The sequence below is a fragment of the Euphorbia lathyris genome, chromosome 2 (assembly GCF_963576675.1).
Source record: "Euphorbia lathyris chromosome 2, ddEupLath1.1, whole genome shotgun sequence".
Classification (NCBI taxonomy): Eukaryota; Viridiplantae; Streptophyta; class Magnoliopsida; order Malpighiales; family Euphorbiaceae; genus Euphorbia; species Euphorbia lathyris.
Genome location: NC_088911.1, coordinates 124,629,161 through 124,645,764, shown reverse-complemented (window position 1 = coordinate 124,645,764; position 16,604 = coordinate 124,629,161). Strand labels below are relative to the sequence as shown.

Here is a 16,604-nt window from a genome sequence, read left to right as displayed (position 1 = left end):
CCCTCCATTTCCCATTTTTGTGATTGTGAACTAAATCCTTTTTGGATTAGAACTTCCACGTTCACCGCACCAATTGATGACTGGTGATGAATTCTTGATTGGTGATTTTCCCTGTGGGGGGCGCCGTTGGGATCGGTGGGGGGAAGCTCCTAAAGTCAGTATAGTGTAGAAGAATAAACTGTAAGCACGAAGTAGGGTTAAAAAGAGCGTGAATGTGTACCTCAGTAGCTTGGGAGGCAAGCTATTTATAGTCATGTAGTTGTAACTCTTGGTAACTAGAAAGTCTCTATTAATGCCTCATTAATGGCGGTTACTGATCTCATTCAAGTATGACCGTTAACTTATTAATGGGTTATTAGTTGCCTTTATTGGGAATCGGCTCAGCCGTTCAGAGGGCGTATTGAGGCGAGATGGCGGGTCTCCTGAGTGTTTGACTATTGATGGTGTATGATGGAATCCATGTGATCTGCCATCCAATTGGTTTTCTTGATACGCCGTAGCTTTCGCGATCATCTTTATATATGCGGTCGTTTGGTTAATTACTCTTTAGGTCCCGTAAATAATATCCGGATGTTATCACCCGCCCAGGCCAAAATCGGGTATTTTTAATTTTTTTTAAAAAAATTTGTGTCGGACGCCCGTTGTCGGACCCGAAATAGTAAAAAAAATCGAAAACGTACAATTGAATATTGGAAATAAAAAAAATGTAGTTAATGGGTTTGTTTGTTATTTTTGATGCGGTACTGAGTCCGCTCATATGATGACTTTCCTCTGCATAAACAAGTAATGTATGATTGTGCATACCAGTTGACCCAGACTTAGTCTGTATCCCCCCAACCAGAAAGGTCTGCATGTTGATAGACTTTAATCTGAAATTTACAACGACATGCTTTAGTTTTACTTCTTATTAAAGTCTGTTCAGGATTTTTCACAACTCCTCTATAGCGTTCACCCCGTGAACATCTCAACAGCTTGTGCTTTCCCCCATATTTGTGCGAAGATATTATTAGCTCAAACTCATTCTGAATAGTAACTTTTTTTGCCAATTCAATAGCATCATGACACGAAGGGAAAACGGTGTCCGTTAGGAAACGGGGACTGTAATCAATACCGTTGGTATACCAAACTTCTAAGGGTTCCTGAATATACTAAAAATGCATAACAGTTGTTAAAAAAGTCAGAAAAAATTCAAAATTTTACATTTTATTGCGTTTTGGTCCGTTTTTAAAGAGAACAGGTGTGCCACCTGTACTAGAATGCCTGTTTGGCGATTGCGATCAGAACAAGTATTGCTTTTATTCAAAGCTAGTGTGAGCATCAGGTCCCGGAGATAGTGGTGGAAGTTGATGTTGCACCAAGTCCGCCTGTGTGGTGTAAACCTGCTGCGGGTCGACTGGTCTGTAATTTAGATGCTACATTTTTTGCTGTAGAGAATCGATTTGGTTGGGGGACTGTAATCAAGAATGAAAACGACAATTTTATTGCATGTCGAAGCGGATTTGTTGATGGAAGAGTCGCGGTTAAGGAAGCTGAAGCCTTATCACTACTAAATGGTCTTCGTTGGATTTTGGACATGAACTTGGTAGTTGTTGATTTCAAAACTAATGCAAAATTTGTTGTTGATTGCTGTGACAATGTCAACTATGACTTATCTGAATTTGGTTTGCTAGTGTACATGACTGCAGGGATATTCTATTTTCTAGACCCGATTTAATTTGTGTAGCGAACAAAGTAGCTCATACTATATAAAAGTGTTTGTTTCAATACTAATCTATTTATCTCGTTTATTATTCTGCATTTTTTGAAGTCTGTAATGTTATTGGACAATTGTCCCATTTTCTAATAAAGATTCAAGTTTTCCTTAAAAAAAATAAACTAAACTAAAATATATGTTTTAATTACTAAAGAAAGAATAAATATGCATGAAAACAGTGGCATTTTCACAACATCAGAAAACCAAATATAATATGATAAACGAAATATGAATTTTTAATAAACATTTCCATTATTTTAGATTAAACATAAAACATAAAACCATGCAAAACCTATTATTGTGATAAACAAAATTATGAATTTTTTTTAATAAACATAGGGAAAATTACAAAACTGGGTCAAATAGAAGATCCATTTACATATTTAACCCATTCCATTTACTCATTCTACTACATATCTAGACTGATTTTATGTGGCTTTCCCATAATACCTCTAACCTTCCCACTTCCACCACTCGCGAACCGCCGCTCCTCCTATCTCCTTGGTTATGCGAAAAGTTGCTCCTGCATTAATGATTTTAAGACTTTTGATTTTTCTTTCTTCCTTTAAATTGCACGAAATCTGCACCATTTAGTCAAAATCACAATGAATTTCTCTTTTTCCTCTCTTCATCTCTTGATTCTGCAACTTCCCAACCCTAGAAAACGAAGCCATGATTTTTCATCTTCCTGTTCGTTGCTTGGTTTCTTTCTTCTTGTTACCATCAAAGAAATGGTTTTTCTACGTTATTTCCTTCGTTCTTCCCATGGTATCATATTGTTATTGTCGCTTTTGGGGGTGAAAGGGGCGAAAAATGTAAGTATCTGTTTTTTTTTCTGCGTTTTTTCATGAATTCACTTCGCAATCTATGGTTTCGCGGAGCTGTGCGAAGAGAACGAGCCTGGGAAAGTGATGATCTACTTCGTGAATCGATGATTTCGCGAAGATCTTTCGAAGTGAGAGTCTGAAACGTATGGATCTACCTCGCGAATCAATTAGTTTGCGAAGTCTGCGAATAGATCCTCACGTTTTAGACCTCGCAGACTTCGCGAAAGCATCGATATGCGACGTAGATAGTCACGTTTCAGACCTCGCAAACTTCGCGAAAGCATCGATATGCGACGTAGATAGTCACGTTTCAGACCTCGCAAACTTCGCGAAAGCATCGATATGCGAAGTAAAATCACCTCTTTCCCTGCATATTTTACATTCGCATGCTTCGCTAATCTTCATTTCGCGAAGCCAAATCGTCTTTTTCCCTGCCTAACACGATTAATTTTTTATGTAGATGGTTGAATACGTAACATCCCTTTCTAGAAGGCGGCGTACTGGGCTGCAAGGGGGATGATTTTTCTTCCTGTATAGTGATGAACTTCCCCAAGATTGACACATTTACTCCTAAAGTGGTTGGTTAGGAGAGGTTGTGTCAATCTTGGGGTGCACCATGGGACACGTCCATCCCATGGTGCCAATCTTCAAAGTGAACCTAACTAATCCGGTACCAATTTTAAATCGGATGAGTAATCTTGGTGTGCATCGTGGGACACGTCCATCCCAAAAGGTCTGGAAGTCTAGACCTTATGGGATGAGAAATGGAAGTTCAGACCTTTTGAGATGGTTGTGTCACATGGTGCACACCAAGATTACTCATCCGTTTCAAGATTGGTACCGGATTAGTTAGGTTCACTTTGAAATGATTCGTTAGTAGAGTTCATTGTGGCAATTTTGTTGTAAATTTTGATAATGTTATGATTTTAATGTTACAATCCGTTGTTGTTTGCCATTTTTTGTTATATACCACTTCGCGAATTAGCTTCAAAACATATCCAGCATTCGCATATGCGAACTAAATTCATCAAGCAAAACAAACTTCAGCTTCGCAGGCTTCGCATATGCGAACTAAATTCATTAAGTAAATCCAAACATTAGCTTCGCAGGCTTCGCATATGGTCGTATATGCGAAGTCAGACGGGATGGAGACAGACGCGCGTAAATATTGAGGGTATTATGAGAAAGTCACACAAAATCAGTCTAGATATGTAGTAGGATGAGTAAATGGATTAAATATGTAAATAGACCTCCCACTTGATCCAGTTTTGTAATTTTTCCATAAACATATTCATTATTTTAGATTAAACAGAAAAACATCACACCATGCAAATTGATAAAAACATCGCACGTGATATCCACCACGCCGAGAAGAAAATTATAATACCCTAAATGACTTCAATGACCCCACCGACTTTTTTTGTGTCCAATTAGCAGTACCCTATCGTCGGTGCGACGGTGCTACAATTAAGAACTAAACTACCTTGCAGATTGTCAAGGCTATTATAGTCATTCTACGATTTTTCGGGGTCTGCGTAACTATTTCCCTCCTCGTGTCCCAATCATCGTCTCTTTTCATGTTCTAGCCGTTATATTTTATACTAGTACTTATTTATTTGTCGAAAATAATTAAATCCACTATATAAATCAATTGATATCAATTTTAGGAAAATTAATCCCAACCAGTGAAAACTATAACTGGGCATGGACCAACGAGCCTGTTCGGCTCGTCCAAGTCTAAACCCATTTAGCCAGACTTAGATATATAAAATTGATGTCAGGTTTGGTGCGAGTCAGAATCCGTATAAGCCCGTTAGAAATTGATTGGGTTTGGACTATACAAATTTTACATCGACTTAGCCTGATATACTCTATATATATACATATTTATATTATAATTTATAATATAAATTAATTATATTTTTTATGAGATAATATATATTCAACAATGAAATTCTAACAATAAAGAAAACGTTTAATTTGTACGTTCATAAGATGTAACGATCTGGTTCGGAATGGGTGGCATCAGGATAGGTCTGATTATGGAATGATTTTAAGGGATGGTGATGGGAACAAGAATAAATTGAATCCCATATCAGGAATGGAAAGCGACTGAATTTTTTAGTAAGATGTGATGCCAATACATACAGATGTGTTTTAAAAAAATAAGGCCAAAATAAATTAGATTTGGATTAAAGCGGACAATATTTATATAATATCGGACCAAAGTCGTACCTAAGAAAAAAAACAAGTATTTGTTTGCCATTGGGTCAATTTATTTTGTAAATAATTCTCCCCTTCGAACTTCACTCTCTGGCATCACAGCCTATTTCGACAACGTGCCAAGCTCTTAAGGAAATCAACTATAAGAAAAATCAATTTATTTATTGTTGGAGATTAATGGAAAAAGTTGTTATTATTAAAGTTCAAACTTTTAGTTTAATTAGTTTTATGGGATGGTATTAGAACTTTTAGATTAAGTGGTGCGGTATACTCGTTTTAAAGCTAGAGACATTCATATAAACGGTGCGTCGAATATATTCTAAAATAATATAGCTCCTAGTTTTTTTAATTGAAATAAAATGATAAAGTAATATTATTCATTATTCATTAACAATTTAAAAACTATTTCTTTAAAAAAGATAATTAACAGAATTTAATTGACTTGTGTTTTTCTTTTTTTCTCTTTTAGCTGCCAAAGATGCGGACTTTGTTGATCATTTATCATATTAAAAACTTTAAAAAAGATTATAAAAAAATAAAATAAAAACTTTAAAAAGGATGGAATTTGAAGAACGCATAAAATTCAAACATTTTCAAGTAAAAAATTAGAGATTGCAAAATTGCCATCAATTTTCAGAAAGAAAGAGTTTGTGTTGTACTGGAACAGTAAAGCTCACTTTTTTTTTATTTTTTCCTGATAACTATAACATTAGCTATTTTTATCTCCTTGTATGGTAGAGAAATTTTGGAGCTCCTCCCTTTCATTTTCCTCAGATTATTTTATGCAATTTCTCGAGAAAATCGATTTTTTTTTTTACTTCCTTGGAATTCGCCTTCTGTAGCTTCTTGTTCTTGTCGTCAACTAGTTTTCTTTTTTAGTAATTCGTCCCCGGCGTTGTTTGTCTTTTTCTCTTGCTGATATGCCGGAGAAAGGGGTAATATCGCCACCGTCGACGAACTCACCATGGTTACTCCGGTCAAATCCTCTGCTTCAATGGCGGTTTCATCTGCTTACAGTTCTTGTTTTCATTGGCATGGTTATCATTTGGAGCGTTGATGGAAGCACTGTAAAGGACTTCATTGAATCATGGAGATTCAAACAGGAGTATTTGGGCGAAAAGTTGAGCAAACAACCTTCAAAACCCCCAAATCTAACCCAACAAATCCCTCAAAATCTCACCAACAGCACCCATATCCCTTGGGCGTTACCCCAACCCAGCTACAATATACTCAACGACACTGTCCCTGCTCACAATATTTCCGACGGAATCCTGCAGAAACCATCGGAAAGTAAGTCAGAGGAAGTGGAAGCTCAAGTTAGTACGGATGCCAACTTTGTTTCTACTCAGAATCCTTCCGATGAGATCAAGCAGAAGCCAACGGAAATTGAATCGGAGACAAAAATAGAATGGTTATCAACTGCATTGGAGCCGGATTTTACTTCAAATCTTCTTTCCCGGTGGCTAACTCCGGGAGGTGAGCCGTGTAAGGATTCACGTACGGTGGACATTGTTATTCCTGGATTGGATGGTCATGATTCGATTGAGCTAACTGCTGGTAAAACTCATGAATTTGTTTTCCAAGCTGTGGATGAATCTAAGAAACCTCGCTGCTTAGGTGGAGATTACTTCGAAACTGATCTTTCAGGGGAGTCATGGAAATCTCGGCCTTTACTCAAGGATTTTGGAAACGGTTCCTACTCAATTTCGATTCAAGTTCATCCTGATTTCACCGGTGACTATAATCTTACTGTTATTTTGCTTTTTAGGCATTTTGAGGGTCTTAAATTTTCTACATCACGATTTGTGTATAATAAAGAATTGCGCAAGGTCCAAATCAGGTTTGTTAAAGCTAATTATCAGTTGCCAAAATTAGAAATTTGTCAAAAATCTGATTTTAGTAAAGATCTATGGACAGGGAGATGGACTAGGCATGGAAAGAATGATAAATGTGGAATCAGTTATGATGGCCGGTACCGTTGCCTGCCACCGGATTTTCCATGCCAAAGTCCATGGTGTAATGGTTCATTAGGTTCATTAGAGAGTAATGGTTGGGTTTATTCTAGCCATTGTTCATTTAGGTTGTTTTCAGATGATTCTGCTTGGAATTGCCTGAAGAACAGGTGGATTTTCTTTTGGGGTGATTCCAATCATGTTGATACAATTAGGAACTTGCTCAATTTTGTGTTGGATTTGCCTGAAATTAAGGCTGTTCCTAGACGTTTCGATATGCATTTTTCGAACCCGAAAGATGCATCTCAATCTGTTCGAATCACCAGCATTTTCAACGCTCATTGGAACGAAACACAGAATTATCAAGGATTGAATTCATTGAAGGATAAAGGGTTTAGAGATTTACTAAAGAAGTACTTCTCAGAGGAGACTGTGCCAGACACTATAATCATGAATTCTGGTTTACATGATGGCATATTTTGGCAGAATATCAGAAGATTTTCTGGTGGAGTTGATTATGCAGTGTCATTTTGGAATGAAGTTATGGGGTCTATTAAGCAAAGAGGATTAGTACCTCCACAGATCATTTACCGAACCACAATCGCTACTGGCGGGTATGCGAGAGAACTTGCATTCAATCCTAGCAAGATGGAAGCATTCAATTGGATGGTGTTGGATAAATTTAGGAAAGCCGGACTTGTTTCTGCAGTTGTCGATAACTTCGACATGACTTTTCCATGGCATTATGATAACCGGTGCAACGATGGGGTACATTATGGTAGAGCTCCGGCGAAGATGAAATGGAGGGATGGTGAAATTGGACACCAATATTTTGTGGACCTCATGTTGGTTCATGTGCTGCTCAATGTTCTGTGTCCAAGTTAGAAGATCAAAGAAGGTGAATGAATTGTTCTTTATTTAGAGAAAGGAGCACCAGCACAGTGCAGCACCTTGTTAGACTGGACAGTGCCGGAGTTGCAAGCGCAGTTCGCATTTTCGAGTAGGAAACATTTGAGAGGCAGAGCATTGCAACTGGGTTCATCTAGAGGTATATAAGTTGAGATATTAGTGATATTGTTATTCAATTAGAATCAGCATTCTTTATTTGTTTATATTGTTCTCTCTATATGGTTTTTGGTACTTGTAGACTACTGTAATTACTTGCATATAGGTTGATGAGTCAAGCTCTTTTCCGTGCACACTAGCTCATTATAGGGGTCAAATTTCTGGAGCATCTGAAATGACATGAGTTTTGTGATGAACACAATATGAATGAATGTATTTCAGTTGAATTTGTATTATTTGGACTCTTTGGATCTAATTCCGAATGGAGACAACTTGATTGACACGATCAGTTTGATACAATTATCAATTTTTGTGTGTTTATATCATAAAGATAACATAATACGATTATGGCACGCCAATATCAACTGTCACCCCTGATACAGAATGGGGTTTAGCTCTTTATTTCTTGTTATCTTCTGGGAAAATTTGCATATTGAGACCTTAAAAACTTGATAGCACAAAACAATTCTGAGAACCTTCTCTATGAATTCTTAATATGCAATCTGATATGTTTTCAAATTGGTGTCAATCGTCAAATTCACCAAGATCAAATTCAAATTGGTTCTATTTCTTTTAGCTTCTTTTCTTTGATTTACTCCAAAGGTTAGTAGATATATTAGTGTTTAAGATTGAAAAACAGTTGTTGGTAAATATTTTGAAAAGAAAATGAATTAAGATTTAACAATATCAACAACAACCACAAAATCAAACAAACATTTAGTAACGCTAGAATTGGAGGGTGGTCAGAACATAAAAGTCTACATAAAATATATATATATATATATATATATATATATATATATATATTTTGTTCACGAGGTTTCAAATTGTACCATTAGATAAACTTTAGATTTAATATCGCGTTAAAACATGAATACTGTAAATTGTACCATTAGATAAACTTTAGATTTAATATCGCGTTAAAACATGAATACTGTAAATTCGCTCTGTGGCTAAATTGGTATCTTATTTGTTTAGTATTTTATACATGTAGTATTTTGATTTTGTATAACTTGTAAAAATTCAGAATCAATCATATATCTATATATGGAATTTGATTAGTAAAGTTAGATATACTACATTAAATACATAAGAAAGTAAGGATAATGCATTAATGAGTATGATAAATATTTATGTACAACAGAAAGCAGATTGGTTGAAAGTTTGGCATTGATGATGGCTTTTTAATTGATATGTTTATCTTTTTCTTGGTCTAAGTGAAAAGCTGGTTTACTTTGAAATGATGACCCATTTGGTATGGCCCAACCCAAGTTAATTCAACCAAAACAGAAAAAAATAAAATGTTGTTCAATTTAATAATTCATAGCTGGTGGCATCATAATTTAAGGGTGTTGTTATTTTCCCACCCCTAGCCCCGTGAAAGGACGAAAATGCCCTTTCATGGGTTTTGGGAGGGGAAAAGCTATTTTTTTTACCAATTCGACACGCGGGCGTGTGGCCATCACGCCTCACCTCGCGGTCGGACGTGATAGCCCCACGCTGGCGTGTGGCTGTCACGGCCGACCACGCGGTGAGGCGTGGGGCTATCACGTCCGACCGCGAGGTGAGGCGTGATGGCCACACGCCCGCGTGTCGAATTGGCAAAAAAAATAGCTTTTTTATCCCGTAAATAGTTCGTCAAACCCGTAAATAGTCCGTTAAACCCGTAAATATGCGGTTAAACCCGTAACTACAGAATTGTACTTAAAACCAAAAAATAATATAAGTTAATTAATAAATATTATTAATCACAACATATAAAACTAATATAATCTAGTCCAAGCCTCTCTCCTTTCAGCGTATAAATTCTCCAAGTGACGAACACTCTGATGAGAAAATAATCGCCATTGGGTGGCAATGGGAGGCACTGGAAACGAAGGATGTAAATAAAGACGTATGTAGTGACGATAACTCCCCAAATGACAAATCACAATCTCTCGCTCAGGTGGTCTTCCATCGTCCGAACGCATCGGCAGTATAGTGCAACATCCTAATTGTTCTGTAGTAAAGAGGAAAATTACTGCGTTCAATACAGATGCAGCAGCAAATAAGTCATCCGGACTCACCATCCAGTAGGACTCACCACAACCCGCTCCTGCCCATTTAATACGTGTGAGGGTAGCATCAAATCCGTTCCCGTACACTGGCACATACAGATCACGGTTTGCCCGCATCTCATTCTCTATGAGCACTCTCATCAGCTTCCACTCCTCTTGGTTAAAAATGATGGCATCGGCTAAAACACGAAATCCACAGTTACCATCTGCTACAACATCATGGAATCCAGTAATAAATGGTACGATGAGACCTTGAACCCGATGTAAATGGTGGTAACTGGCGATATCCGCATCAAATCCGACTGAAAATATTAATATATGAAATTTATCAATAAAAATATATTTACTTTAACTTCAACATATATATAAATGAAATAAAATATACCCGGCATCTGGCTGTTATGCACAGATGAGGATGAAGAACGGCCTCGACTACGACTACTCCTCGAACCTGAGGACCGTGCTCGACCTCGTGGTGACTGATTGTACTCCCATGCACTCGGATTTCGTTTTGTTGATGAATTTCCCTTTGGTCTACCCCTAACAGTGTCTTTGACCTCAGGTTCTTTAAAGCCACTTTGTTCCGGATTTATCTGATCATGAATGTACATCGATATGCTACGCACCATTGAAGGATCTATTTTTTCAACCTTTTCCACAAGAGATTGAAAAAATCGGTGATCCTCAGACCCGTCAGCATATACTGGAGCAGTAACTGGTATGTCACTCAACCCTTCAAACGCAAGAGATCTCCAAAAAGGATGGATGCGGTCAACACGGACCGATTCATTTGTGTCAATATATGTTTTAAGCTCACATGCACACGGAATGCCATGAGTCATGGGCAACACGCATCCGCATTCAGTTACCACATCCATACTCAATCCGTGCATACGCTTGAGCTCATCATTTAGTACAGCCAAGCAGTAATGTGAAACGTGTAAGTCGAGATATGTGAAAGGTTCTCCACAGTGATTCACCGCAGATCTTCTTCTCGAGTCCTCGAGTGAGTATCTAATTATATACAATGACGGATTACAAAACTAATGTATTAAATTTTAAAAGATTAAAGCAAATAACAGAATAAATGTCTTACTTGATCGCCTCGATCTGAGCCTCAATGTCCTTGTGCACCTTTGCCCGCACTGTATCAAGTGCACCAATAGATGAATTCAACCACTGTTTCAACTGTGCATGTGAACTCTCCACTCGACAGGTTGTGGTGTTTCCTAAGTGCAACACCTTGTTCGTCCATGCTCGACAAAACTTCTCTTTATGCACTAGCCACGTGGTCTCCACGTACTGAATCACACCAGGCCAGTTGCCAGTAGTATTCTTCATGGCTACCACTGCCGCCTCATATTCAGCTTCTGTCGGGGCTTCAATTATACGTTTCCATTTGGAATTTTTAAAAATTTCACCAAACTTCTTCATTCCACTCAACTTGCCAACTCTATCCTCCACATCTTTATTAATATGCCATGTGCACAATAAATGATGAGAATGAGGAAATACCTCACGAACCGGACGCATCAGTCCTAACTCCCGGTCTGTAGCAATGATTGTCGGATGCACATCAGGTTGGAGCAAAAGCTTCAATTTTTGTAACACCCACATGTAACTACCCTCGGTTTCATCCTTCATGATTGCATAGGCGATCAAGAAGTTTTTGTTAGAAGGCGTCATTCCAATGATTTCAAAGAATGGCATCTTATACTTGTTTGTTTATATGTTGAATCCATACCAACAAACAAGTAATAAGATCGGAACAGTGTGATCGATGTTGGATGTGCCATAAATAAGTGAGTCACGACATTGCTGCCCTTCACCGCTTGCGTCCAATGTATATAGTCCTTATCTATAGCAAGCCGATAAAACTGACCGATTACATCCCGACCCTCAAAGCTCTCAGTCCTGATTTTCTCCCTGTAGTTATAGATATGTCTTTGTGTCGGACAATCCTCCGGATGTTTTTCTTTGATTGCAGCAAAAATAGCACAAAGCTTAGCTTGAGCTGAACTCATTTCACGAACAAGTTTTTTTGAAGCCGGGCTTAGTCCGCTCATCTGTCTGTAGCCCTGACGATATACAGCCAACTGATGACAGTGCTGTCCTTTATCTCCAGGAATCCCATTCACCACCCAACCGCCCAATTCGCCGATTTCCATAACCTTTATATGGAATTTGCAACCACAGTACTTTGTTTTTGTATTCTTCCGTAGTATAACATCCATATCCACATCCTTTTTCCTTTTATAATTCTTAACACCACGAGCACATTTAACCAATATCCACTTTGACTTGCGTCCCGTCTTGTGCGACGCTGTTGTTAACTCAAACCCGATCCCAATTGCCGTCTGTTTTGCCCAGTTAACAGCTTCATGATATGTTTGAAATGTTTGTTTGGGAAAAAACTGCGAGCTGTAATCTATGCCGTTTCCGTCAAATTCTTCCCACGAAACCTCCTGTAAATGATTAATAACGAACATTTTGTATCAGAATGTGACATTTCTATAGCGTTTCGGTGTCTAAACCCGAAAAACAGCCACAAATATGCTCAGGCGTGTGAGCATTACGCCCCACCACATGGTGGGGCGTATGAGTATCACGCCCCACCATGTGGTGGGGCGTATGAACATCACGCCCCACCTCATGGTGGGGCGTATGAGCATCACGTCCCACCTCATGGTGAGGCGTGTGGCTATCACGCCCCACCACATGGTGGGACGTGATACTCATACGCCCGACCATGTGGTGGGGCGTGATGCTCACACGCCCGAGTGTCGAACCAGATTTTTTTTTCCAATTCAAATTACAGAAATGCAAGGAAGTTAAATCGGAAAAATACCTCGACTTCGGACGTAGCATCACTCCCGTCTACTCTCGGTGATAACGGATTGTCTTTCATCAAACGTTTTGTCTTTGATTCAGATGAAAATGAGTTTGAGAGAGTTTGGGAGGGATTCAAATTTTCAGTTTTTGTTCAAAGGGCGGTTAGGTCTTTTTTCGGGGCTGGAAGTGTGAAAATGGGGCTGGGTTTAGTAACCCACTAATTTAATCATTGACATGTCATACCAAAGATAATCACTTTCTTTTAAAATATGGGCTTAATACCTAAGGATCCTTAATTTAGCCACAAAAACTGATTGAACCCCTAAAAATTTTAGGGGGTGTTTGGTTTGGTTTATTTATAATGGGGAATGGGAATGATCATAGTTAATTACCTTTGTTAATGTTTGGTTTTATTATTTTAATATAGAAATGGGAATAACATTCACTCCACTATGGGAATCAACCATTCCCTCCTCCTTCCCCATTAATCAAATATGATTCCCATTCCATTATCCAATTTAATTAAAAAAATATAAAAAATTTGAAGAAACCCACATTTTGCAACTGCTTCCTGCACCATACAAAAAAATGAAACGGTAACTACCCATGTATACAGTAAGGCTTTGATTGGATGGAGGGTTTTGAAGGGTAATTAAAGGGAGGGTAGGGAAGGGTTTGTAGAAACCCTTGTTTGGGTGATTAAAAAATATGAGGGTAAGAGTTTTGAAGGGTTGATGAAGGGATTTGAAGGGTTTAAAATGGATGAGTTTTGATAGGATTTTCAACCCACCAAATCGGTGGGTTTAGAAGGGTACAATATTTTTTGGACAAAAATAACCTCAAACAATCTAATTAATTCCATTCAGCCTAGGTTAATTTCTACATCGTTCTCTCTGTTCGTGCGTTTCTATTCTCAGTTCTCTGCGCGTTTCTTCTTCAAATTTTTCAGGTAAGTTCTTCATCCTTCTGATATCTTGTGATCCCATTGATGAATTTTTGCTGGGTAAAAGAGCTGTATGCAAGAATTTTTGCTGGGTAAAAAAGTTGTATGCATTCATCAGTCTTAATCAGACCTATGAAAAGGATTAGTTGGGAAACTTGGAGGGTTTGTTCCTGCTAGATAAAATGATGACCATCTAAGATGACAACTTCAAGATTTGGAACAATCTTCTTGAAACTCTCTCCTTTACATATTCCTTTACGTCATATGTCTCAAACCCAATGTCTTTGTCGCCGATTATCAATTTTGTAGGAACTGTAATCTTTAATCCTTGCCATGCTCCACTAAGCTCCCAATTCCTATGATAATTTTGCAATATATATCATTAGTATAAGGTAATTAAAAAATGAAAGGCTGAATATATCATACGCTCCTCAGTATTGATCTAAAATACAGATTGGTCCTTTGAATTTTAGAAATGTCTCGTTAACATTCTAAACTTGATGTATTCAGCTAAAATGAAATTAAAAAGAGCTGACGAGTAATTACAGGTCCATAGCACGGTAGTAGTTGAGTGGAGTCGTGAAACCAGTTTCTTGAAACTTATCAGCGTAGACTTGTAACTCTTCTTCAGTAATCCATGGTGGAAGCATCGATGGTGTGTGTAAATAGTCAATTATCTCCTAACTAATCCTTTTCATAAAGTGGTCTGATTAAGACTAATAGTTATCTTAATTATAGATTCAAAATTGGGGAGATTGGTATTTGGTTTATGCTTTATGCATTTTTATGAACATCGGATTGGTTAGTTTATATTTTGATTATTTTGTACTTGTGCTGAAATAGTGATTTATTTTTTTATTAGGATGGATGACAAAGTTAAACTTGTCATATTAATGCATCATTTATATAAGTTAGCGGGAGTTCATGTTGTTTGTGTTGCTTCTTGTTGGTATATGAGACGTAGACGTGTACTTAGGAACAATATGGTTCATGGTAAAGGCTATGCTTACTTTGTTAAGTAAGCTTTACTTTGTGTGTTTTCACCATTGGATTAATTTTCTAATCCATTATCTAATGGTGAAAACATACCAAGTAATGGTACTTTGTCAAAAACAAAGTAACCATAGAAGGCACCTATGGTTCATAGAACGTGTGAAAATAAGATACAAGTATATATAAAATTAAAAGGGATATTTTAGTCATTTTATAATAATCCATCCCTTTATAAACCCTTCATTCCAAACAAGGTAAGGGTTTAAAATTTTATGAACCCCTACCTCTCTCCCAAACAAGTGTAAGGGTAATATCATCTCTCCCCCTCCTTCCCCTTCTCTACCCTTCCATACTCTCCCTTTAATTACCCTTCAAAACCCACCATCCAATCAAAACCTAAAAGATTAGTTCTAAGATATATATAGTATACTTATTTATATAATAATATAGTATTACACTATAATACGTTGGTGCTTTAGATGATTTATATATACTATAATATAGTTTTTTTTTTTGAATCATATAATATAATATAGTATATTTATTTATATATTAATTTCATTTATGAAATATTTTTATAATTAATTTTTTCTGTAGCTTTTTTTTCACATTTTATTTATCAAAATTTAAGAAATTTTAATTTTGTTCATTTTCGATTTTGATTTTGATTCCAATTCCAGAATTGGAACCAAACACTCTTAAAAGTAATCGGATTCCGATTCCGGATTAAACCAAACAAAATAAATAAATAGTCATTCCGATTCTGATTCCGTAACATTCCGATTCCGATTCCGAAGTTTGAACCAAACACCCCCTTAATGGTTTCTAGCTATTTTTTAAAAAACTTGTTAGCTCCTTAAGTCTATCTGGAAAATTTGAGAGATTTTAACGAGTTAAAACTTATATCACTTTTACACAAATTCAAAAGATTAATCAATCGTAATAATTTTAAAGTACTAATATATCATTTTAATAAGACACTTTCAAATTTAAGACACTAGTTTATTTTTTTAGCCAAATTCAAGGCTCATGATGTATTCAGTGTAAAATATATTTTGTACTCGGTGTATAATATCTGAAACGTCAACACTTATAATAATAATAAGTTGAATGCTTAATGACTTTTTAATCTTCAAAACGATCTTTTTACTCTCTCAATTTGCTTGATTGTTACGTCTAACACCTTATTTTTCAGGCCCGGTACACATCACATACAATTTAAGCAAATTGTGGCATAAAGATGATTTTAAGAAAGTTGTCGTGGTGGAAAATTCGTTTTAAATAAATTTAGGTTGTAGAAAAGTCACTTCATGGATGTAAGATAATGTAGAGAAGTCATTTTGAAAGTTTTTTATGGAAGAAGTCATTTTGAAAGTTTCATTACTGCAAATTAGATATGATTTTGATGTAAAAAGCTCTAGTTTTATTATGTATTAAACACAAATTGAATTATTAGACAAATCACAAGGCCCAACGGCCCATAACATGTTTGAACGTAGGCCTAAGAGCTAATTGATCCTTGATTGATGTACAAAAGGTAAAATCTCCAATTTCAGTCCCCACAAAGAAAAAGAAAACATTTGAATTTAGCATAAAGACCATTTTCAAGAGAGTCTCAAGGAATTTCAAGAGATTTATTGATTGGATTCTTAAGTTAAAATTTGAGAAGCTGGAGTTAAAAATCAATTCGAAAAGACTCTTAGTCATTTTCAAATGACTATCCATTCACTCGCTATCATTAAGGAGTCTTTTTCCACTCCTTAATTTATTTTTTTATTAATAATTTATTATTGAGAAGTCTATCTCCTCTCACTGTTGGCAAATATGGTTATATGACAACACATAATAGTTTAAATAATAAAATAATTAATAAGGAGTGAATATATGGAATATTGTTGAATATAATATGTATTAGTCACTCCTAGTCAATTGTTTATATTACTTTTAGAGAGTGAACTA

General features: G+C 36.6%; 1 protein-coding gene across 1 annotated transcript; it reads left to right on the top strand.

The window, feature by feature from the left end:
- Window positions 1-5,395: 5,395 nt before the first annotated feature.
- Window positions 5,396-8,103, top strand: LOC136219810 (uncharacterized). Its single transcript, XM_066007361.1, has one exon. The coding sequence runs from the start codon at window positions 5,724-5,726 to the stop codon at window positions 7,638-7,640; it is 1,917 nt and encodes a 638-aa protein (XP_065863433.1). The 5' UTR covers window positions 5,396-5,723; the 3' UTR covers window positions 7,641-8,103.
- The last annotated feature ends 8,501 nt before the right edge of the window (window positions 8,104-16,604 follow it).